General features: G+C 46.8%; 1 protein-coding gene across 1 annotated transcript; it reads right to left on the bottom strand.

Moving 5' to 3' along the window:
- Window positions 1–6245: 6245 nt before the first annotated feature.
- Window positions 6246–8248, bottom strand: LOC125533712 (protein CANDIDATE G PROTEIN-COUPLED RECEPTOR 7-like). Its single transcript, XM_048697078.2, has 2 exons — window positions 7224–8248; window positions 6246–7128 (listed from the first exon to the last, which is right to left on the bottom strand). The coding sequence occupies exons 1-2, from the start codon at window positions 8052–8054 to the stop codon at window positions 6628–6630; spliced, it is 1332 nt and encodes a 443-aa protein (XP_048553035.1). The 5' UTR covers window positions 8055–8248; the 3' UTR covers window positions 6246–6627.
- Window positions 8249–8730: the final 482 nt, after the last annotated feature.

The raw sequence follows: 8730 nt of genomic DNA, 5'->3' as shown, positions 1-8730 counted from the left end.
AGAATCAACATGACGGGAAAATCAAGTTCTTGCGATCAGATCGTGGGGGAGAATACTTGAGTCACGAATTTGGCACACACTTAAGGAAATGTGGAATAGTTTCACAACTCATGCCGCCTGGAACACCTCAGCGTAATGGTGTGTCCGAACGTCGTAATCGCACTCTATTGGATATGGTGCGATCTATGATGTCTCTTACCGATCTACCGCTGTCATTTTGGGGCTATGCTTTAGAGACTGCCACATTCACTTTAAATAGGGCTCCATCGAAATCCGTTGAGACGACACCGTATGAATTATGGTTTGGGAAGAAACCTAAGCCGTCGTTTCTAAAAGTTTGGGGATGCGATGCTTATGTGAAGAAACTTCAACCTGAAAAGCTCGAGCCCAAATCGGAAAAATGCGTCTTCATAGGATACCCTAAAGGAACTATTGGGTATACCTTCTACCTCAGATCCGAAGGCAAGATCTTTGTTGCCAAGAATGGATCCTTTCTAGAGAAAGAGTTTCTCTCGAAAGAAGTAAGTGGGAGGAAAGTAGAACTTGATGAAGTATTGCCTCTTGAACCGGAGAGTGGCGCAGCTCAAGAAAATGTTCCTGAGGTGCCTGCACCGACTAGAGAGGAAGTTAATGATGATGATCATGAAACTTTAGATCAAGTTGCTACTGAACTTCGTAGGTCCACAAGGACACGTTCCGCACCAGAGTGGTACGGCAACCCTATCCTGGAAATCATGTTGTTAGACAATGGTGAACCTTCGAACTATGAAGAAGCGATGGCGGGCCCAGATTCCGACAAATGGCTGGAAGCCATGAAATCCGAGATAGGATCCATGTATGAAAACGAAGTATGGACTTTGACTGACTTGCCCGATGATCGACGAGCCATAGAAAATAAATGGATCTTTAAGAAGAAGACAGACGCGGATGGTAATGTGACCATCTATAAAGCTCGGTTTGTCGCTAAGGGTTATCGACAAGTTCAAGGGGTTGACTACGATGAGACTTTCTCACCCGTAGCGAAGCTGAAGTCCGTCCGAATCATTTTAGCAATCGCCACATTCTATGATTATGAGATATGGCAAATGGACGTCAAAACGACATTCCTTAATGGTTTCCTTACGGAAGAATTGTATATGATGCAACCGGAAGGTTTTGTCGATCCTAAGAATGCTGACAAGGTGTGCAAGCTCCAACGCTCAATCTATGGGCTGGTGCAAGCATCTCGGAGTTGGAACATTCATTTTGATGAGATGATCAAAGCGTTTGGGTTTACACAGACTTATGGAGAAGCCTACGTTTACAAGAAAGTGAGTGGGAGCTCTGTAGCATTTCTCATATTGTATGTGGATGACATACTATTGATGGGAAATGATATAGAATTCTTGGAAAGCATAAAGGCCTACTTGAACAAGTGTTTTTCAATGAAGGATCTTGGAAAAGCTACTTACATATTAGGCATCAAGATCTATAGAGATAGATCGAGACGCCTCATTGGTCTTTCACAGAGTACGTACCTTGACCAGATATTGAAGAAGTTCAATACGGATCAGTCAAAGAAGGGGTTCTTGCCTATGTTGCAAGGTACGAGATTGAGCACGGCTCAATGCTCGACCACGGCAGAAGATAGAGAAAAAATGAGTGTCGTCCCCTATGCCTCGGCCATAGGGTCTATCATGTATGCCATGCTATGTACCAGACCTGATGTAAACCTTGCCGTAAGTTTGGTAGGAAGGTACCAAAGTAATCCCGGCATGGAACACTGAACAACGGTCAAGAATATCCTGAAGTACCTGAAAAGGACTAAGGATATGTTTCTCGTTTATGGAGGTGACGAAGAGCTCGTCGTAAAGGGTTACGTCGATGCTAGCTTCGACACAGATCTGGATGACTCCAAGTCACAAACCGGATACGTATATATTTTGAATGGAGGGGCAGTCAGCTGGTGCAGTTGCAAGCAAAGCGTCGTGGCGGGATCTACATGTGAAGCGGAGTACATGGCAGCCTCGGAGGCAGCACAAGAAGCAATCTGGGTGAAGGAGTTCATTACCGACCTAGGAGTTATTCCCAATGCATCGGGCCCGATGAGTCTCTTCTGTGACAATACTGAAGCTATTGCCCTTGCCAAGGAGCCCAGGTTTCACAGGAAGACCAGGCATATCAAGCGTCGCTTCAACTCTATTCGTGAAAATGTTCAAAATGGAGACATAGATATTTGTAAAGTGCATACGGACCTGAATGTCGCAGATCCATTGACTAAACCTCTCCCTCGAGCAAAACATGATCAACACCAGAACTCTATGGGTGTTCGATTCATCACAATGTAACTAGATTATTGACTCTAGTGCAAGTGGGAGACTGTTGGAAATATGCCCTAGAGGCAATAATAAAATGGTTATTATTATATTTCCTTGTTCATGATAATTGTCTATAGTTCATGCTATAATTGTGTTATCCGGAAATCGTAATACATGTGTGAATATATAGACCACAACATGTCCCTAGTAAGCCTCTAGTTGACTAGCTCGTTGATCAATAGATGGTTACGGTTTCCTGACCATGGACATTGGATGTCATTGATAACGGGACACATCATTAGGAGAATGATGTGATGGACAAGACCCAATCCTAAGCATAGCACAAGATCGTGTAGTTCGTCTGCTAGAGCTTTTCTAAGTGTCAAGTATCATTTCCTTAGACCATGAGATTGTGCAACTCTCGGATACCGTAGGAGTGCTTTGGGTGTGCCAAACGTCACAACGTAACTGGGTGGCTATAAAGGTACACTACAGGTATCTCCGAAAGTGTCTGTTGGGTTGGCATGAATCGGGACTGGGATTTGTCACTCCGTATGACGGAGAGGTATCTCTGGGCCCACTCGGTAATGCATCATCATAATGAGCTCAGTGTGACTAAGTAGTTGGTCACAGGATGATGTGTTACAGAACGAGTAAAGTGACTTGCCGGTAACGAGATTGAACAAGGTATTGGGATACGGATGATCGAATCTCGGGCAAGCAACGTACCGATTGACAAAGGGAATTGAATACGGGATTGATTGAATCCTCGACATCCTGGTTCATCCGATGAGATCATCATGGAATATGTGGGAGCCAACATGGGTATCCAGATCCCGCTGTTGGTTATTGGCCGGAGAGTTGCTCGGTCATGTCTGCATGGTTCCCAAACCCATAGGGTCTACACACTTAAGGTTCGGTGACGCTAGGGTTGTAGAGATGTTAGTATGCGGTAACCCGAAAGTTGTTCGAAGTCCCGGATGAGATCCCAGACATCACGAGGAGTTCTGGAATGGTCCGGAGGTAAAGATTTATATATAGGAAGACCAGTTTCGGCCACCGGGAAGGTTTCGGGGGTCACCGATATTGTACCGGGACCACCGGAAGGGCCCCGGGGGTCCACCGGGTGGGGCCACCTATCTCGGAGGGCCCCATGGGCTGAATGTGGGAAGGGAACCAGCCAATAACCTAGGGGTGGGGGCGCCTCCACTTGGCTTGGGGGCCAAGCCACCCCTTGGCCGCCGCCCCCCATCTAGATGGGATCTAGAGGGGCCTGCGCCCCCCTGGCCCCTATATATAGTGGAGGGGAGGGAGGGCAGCCGCACCCAAGTCCCTAGCGCCTCCCTCTCCCTCCGTGACACCTCTCCCTCTCGTTGGTGCTTGGCGAAGCCCTGCCGAGATCCCGCTGCTTCCACCACCACGCTGTCGTGCTGCTAGATCTCCATCAACCTCTCCTCTCTCCTTGCTGGATCAAGAAGGAGGAGACGTCTCTCCCAACCGTACGTGTGTTGAACGCGGAGATGTCGTCCGTTCGGCGCTCGGTCATCGGTGATTTGGATCACGACGAGTACGACTCCATCAACCCCGTTCTCTTGAACGCTTCCGCTCGCGATCTACAAGGGTATGTAGATGCACTCCTCTTCCCCTCGTTGCTAGATGACTCCATAGATTGATCTTGGTGATGCGTAGAATTTTTTTAAATTTCTGATACGTTCCCCAACACGTGGGAGCTCTCTAAACCTACCTATGGAGAAGTATTTTTGTAGTGAAGCTTATCCGGATTGCTAACCTAAAAGGGGGAGCTCCTGTATGACGCCCGCGAGCGTCAAGCTGTCGACCCTTCGCTGAACAGAACCGCGAACGGGCCGGCCCAGTTGGACCTAGCGAAATCCAGGCACGTAAAAAAATATCACCAGAAAACTGTTGCGCCACAAAGAGAGCTCGATCTCGTTATCTCCGACTAGTGTATAGCTAGTCCAAACCAATAAAACAGACACGTACTACTGCTAGATTTTCAGCGCCCAACTTTAAGAACCAATATATATCGCCTGATCAATTAAACTACCATATACAATAGCAGGTCCGTTTCTTTTTTCAAACTTTTCAACATTTCTTGGGGAAAATGAACATTTTTCTTAATTTTTTTCATAACGTTTGAAATATTGATTTTTTAGAAATTTTATCAAACTTTTAAAAACGAACATTTATTGAAAACATGAACAAAAAATTGACATTTCAAATGATGAACACTTTTTAAATATACATTGAACGTTTTTTGACATATGTTAAATAATTTTTAAATACACACTGAACATTTTTAATGTATGCTGAACAAATATTTAAATACACATTGAACATTTTGGTGATATACGCTGAACAATATTTAAATACTCATTGAACATTTTTGTGAATATATGTTCAATAATTTCAAAATACATAACGAACATTTTCTTAAATATACGATGAACATGTTTGTACATAATATGCAACGAAATGTGTATAATATGCAAAAAGAAAAAAAAAGACGGGAAAGAAATAGAAACAGAAAAACAAAAATGAAAGAAACCGAAAAAGAAAGAAAAAGCAGCCGACCGTGGGCCGGCCGAAACTGGGGCGTCGGGTGGCCAGGCATCAGCGGAGCCACATCCTTTTGACGCCTGCGGGCGTCAAATAGGATCTGCCCCTAAAAGGCGGGAGCTCCTATATGCCGCCCGTGTGCGTCAGATTGTTGCGACTTCGCTGAAGCGACGCGCACACGGGCCGGCCCAACCATCTCGCTGTGAGCGAAAAAACGAAAAAAGAAGGCGGGAGCTCCTATATGCCGCCCGTGTGCGTCAGATTGTTGCGACTTCGCTGAAGCGACGCGCACACGGGCCGGCCCAACCATCTCGCTGTGAGCGAAAAAACGAAAAAAGAAGAAGCGCAAGCGTGGGATCGAACCGAGGACCCCATGCTCGAATCCAGTGAGGCAAACCAGCCGAGCTACCTACCTCAAATATCTTATATGCAGCGCCAATCTTAAAGTAGAACGAACAGGGGCAAATGCTTAAAAAAAAGTTCAACATTTTTATGATATACGTTGAAGAAATTTTAAAATACAGTGATGTTTTTGTAAAAAAATACTGAAAAAAATTAAAATACCAACATGGATATTTTATGGGTATATGTTATTTTTTTTAATATATGACGAACAAAACTTAAATACACAATGAACATTTTGTCAATATACGTTGAACAATTTCATAATATACAATAAACAATTTTGTAATACACAATGAACATTTTCTAATATATGTTAAACAATTTAATAATATACAATGAACATTTTCTAATATACGTTGAACAAGTTGAAAATATACAATTAACATTATTGTAATACAATGAACAATTTTACAGTGCAAGGTGAACTATGTCGTAATATACGATGAGCACTTTCTTAATACATTGAAGATTTTTGTAACACACGGTGAACTTTTTATACAAATACACAATAATGAGAAGAAGAACAGAAACAGAAAAGAGAAAAGGAAACATAAAAGAAAGGAAATGAAAGGACAAAAAGGAATCAAAACAGAAAAATAAAAAACCAGAACAAAACAACTGAAAACCGGCCAAAACAGTGAAAATACTGGAAGCAAAAAATCATAGAAGAAAAACGAAAAAAAAACCCACGAGAAACAAGGAAAAGCGAACGAGATCCGTACGTGGACCGGCCCAAGTGTCGACTTGCTTCAGCGAAGGCTCGTCCTTTTGACGCCTGCGGGCGTCAAATAGGATTTGCCCTAAAAGGCCCCCGTACCCGTACGTACATATATAGCAGCGGAAGGACGGATATACGACTTTTCCGGGCTGGCAGGCTTTTAGCGGACCTATTCGGGCTGCAAGAAAGCGAAAACTTGCAAAATGCGGGGCGGCAAGGTTTTAGCCGATCTGCTAGAGACACCCTAATTTCCAAATGCGGTGATAACTAGAGATTGAACCCCTGAATGTTTTTTTTCCATGGATGACGTATGTGCATGAACTTTGAGCATGAGCTTTACATGATAATTTGTACAGTACATATTAGCTCCGTGCAAGAAGGTACTCCCTCCGTTCGGAAATACTTGTCATTAAAATGAATAAAAGGGGATGCATCTAGATGTATATTAGTTCTAGATACATTCTTTTTATCCATTTTGATGACAAGTATTTTCGAACGGAGGGAGTAGTACTACTACTATGTATGTATATCCACTTAATTAAGTACAGTACAAAACTTAGGGAGACGGCCGGGCCGGGGGTTTGTATACAGCTATATATGTTGACCTCCAATCCATGCATCGACGTCTCATCAGATCTCAAACGTCCCCTCTAGCTCGAGCTGCCCACCGGCAGCCTCTTCCTCCTCGTCCGCAACGTAGAGGTACGGGTTCCTCTCCACCGGCTGGAAGTTATAGAAGACGAAGACGTAGAAGGCGAGGCTGGCGAGCTCGACGGAGACGTTGACCACCCACTGGTACTTGTAGCTGAGCACGGCGGCGAAGGCCGAGACGGCGATGCGGGTGAAGTAGAGGTAGCCGACGACGACGAGGTAGAACTGCTTGAAGAGGGTGAGCTTCTTGAGGTTCCTGGCCGCCTTGCCGTCCGTCTTGGAGGCCTCCCGCAGGTTGCGGATGGACCAGATGATGGGGAAGAAGACCGCGCAGCAGCAGACCACGTCCACCAGCAGGAAGATCTGGTTCCACGCCAGCCAGTCCCGCCCCGCCGGCCCCGTCTCCCCGATCATCGCCGACGCGATGTTCTCGATCACTTGCAGCGGGATGATGATCATCAGCACGTTCTTCTCCCGCTCCTGCATTCTCGATCCATCCCACCATCGTTGTGAATACATGCATGGCCCCTCATGTGTTGGTCGTTACATGCACTGCACGTACGTAATGTACAGACCTGGAGGTATGGCTTCAGGAAGGACCAGCCGGTGCCGATGAGCACGATGACCGTGAAGAGGAGGATGCCCTTGAAGAAGCCGAAGACATAGAAGGCGACGTCCCAGCCGTGCGGCGTGCCAGTGCGCCCCACGTACCACGCGTCCTCGGCGGCGCACGCCAGCTTCAGGGCCTTGAACAGCAGCAGCGCCCCCATCACAGCGTGGATCCGCTCGACCGTGGCCCGCTGCTTGATGCAGACGAACACCCACGCCGCCAGGAACGCGAAGTACAACGCGGACGAGGCGGCGAAGATCCCCGGAAGCGGGAGCAGGCCGACGGGCAGGTACTCCCTGTCGCCGCCGGGGCCGGGCATGTTGTACATCTCCGTGCGCACGTCCATGGTGATCTCGACGCCGTCCTGGCAGCTGCTGAACAGCACCGTGTACTGGTCGGCGTCACCGATGGTCACGTTACCCCCGCCGGCGCCGTCACGCCCGATGTCCTTGAGCCGGAAGAGCGGCATCACGTACTCGCTGGTGAGCGGGCAGAAGGAGCTGCCGGTCTCCTCGGCGTACTCGGACTCGTTGGTGATCTTGAAGAAGAGGGTGTTGGAGATGAGGATGAAGCCCATGAGCCCCGGGTCGACGGCCTGGGGCGGGGAGCCCTCGGGGACGCTCCATGAGACGCCGGACACGTTGACCTGCGCGACGCCGCCGGGCTTGAAGCCGAACTCCTCGAACAGGATGACGGGCCGCGAGTCCGACACGATCGGCGTCGTCTTGATCTCGCCGCGGGCCACATGGAGGAGCTGGAGGGCGAGGACGGCGGCGAGTAATGCGGAGGCGGCCATGGAGGATCGAGCTAGGACGCTACCAAGGTCGGGTTCGTGTCACGTCATTCGTGGAGGCGGAGAGGGTGGGAAGAGGCTCCGGCCGCGTCGATTCGCGTGGCGTGTTTTCGGGGTGGCCACGAGACCCGCATGAGTCAAACAAACCTCCAACAGGCCAGAACCAACAGCGTTTCCGCTATTTTTGCCCAGTGAGAGAGGGCAGAGGGGGAATTCCCTATTTGACGCTCTCTGCGTCAAAGTGTCGACCAAACGCACAGGTGCGCAATTGATTGGGCCGGCCCATCTAGAAATGCACGTATAGCTGGCAGTTCCGGTTTTGGGAACCTTCCAGAAGATTCCTAGCCGGTTTTCTCGGATCTGGGATCCTTCTACAAGGTTCCTAAACTGGCTTCTTTTCCTTTTTTTTTCTGATTCCTTTTTTCTTTTTTCTTTTTCTTTTTTCTGTTTCCTTTTTCTTTTCCTTTTATCTGTTTCTTTTAATTGTATATTTTCAAAATTGTTCCAAATATTCGAAAACAAATTGTTACCAATTTTCATTCAGTAAAAACATTTTGAAGTTTAAAAATTGTTCGTCTTATACAATTGTTTCTTTTTATTTTAGAAAAATGTTTTGATTTTCCAAAAACAATCATGTATAAAAAAAATCTTTGGGATTTTCAAATTGTATCAGCTTAAA

Source organism: Triticum urartu, chromosome 2A (assembly GCF_056163025.1).
Source record: "Triticum urartu cultivar PI428250 chromosome 2A, HENAU_Tu73, whole genome shotgun sequence".
In the NCBI taxonomy this organism is placed as follows: domain Eukaryota; kingdom Viridiplantae; phylum Streptophyta; class Magnoliopsida; order Poales; family Poaceae; genus Triticum; species Triticum urartu.
Note: the sequence above shows the minus strand (reverse complement) of the source record. Positions and strands in the feature narration are given on the sequence as shown.

Excerpts from the sequence above, each read along its gene's own strand:
- LOC125533712 (XM_048697078.2), bottom strand. The coding sequence starts at position 8,054 with ATGGCCGCCTCCGCATTACTCGCCGCCGTCCTCGCCCTCCAGCTCCTC. Across the intron at positions 7,129-7,223 it reads TCCTGAAGCCATACCTCCAG|GAGCGGGAGAAGAACGTGCT; the intron begins GTCTGTACATTA and ends TCGAGAATGCAG.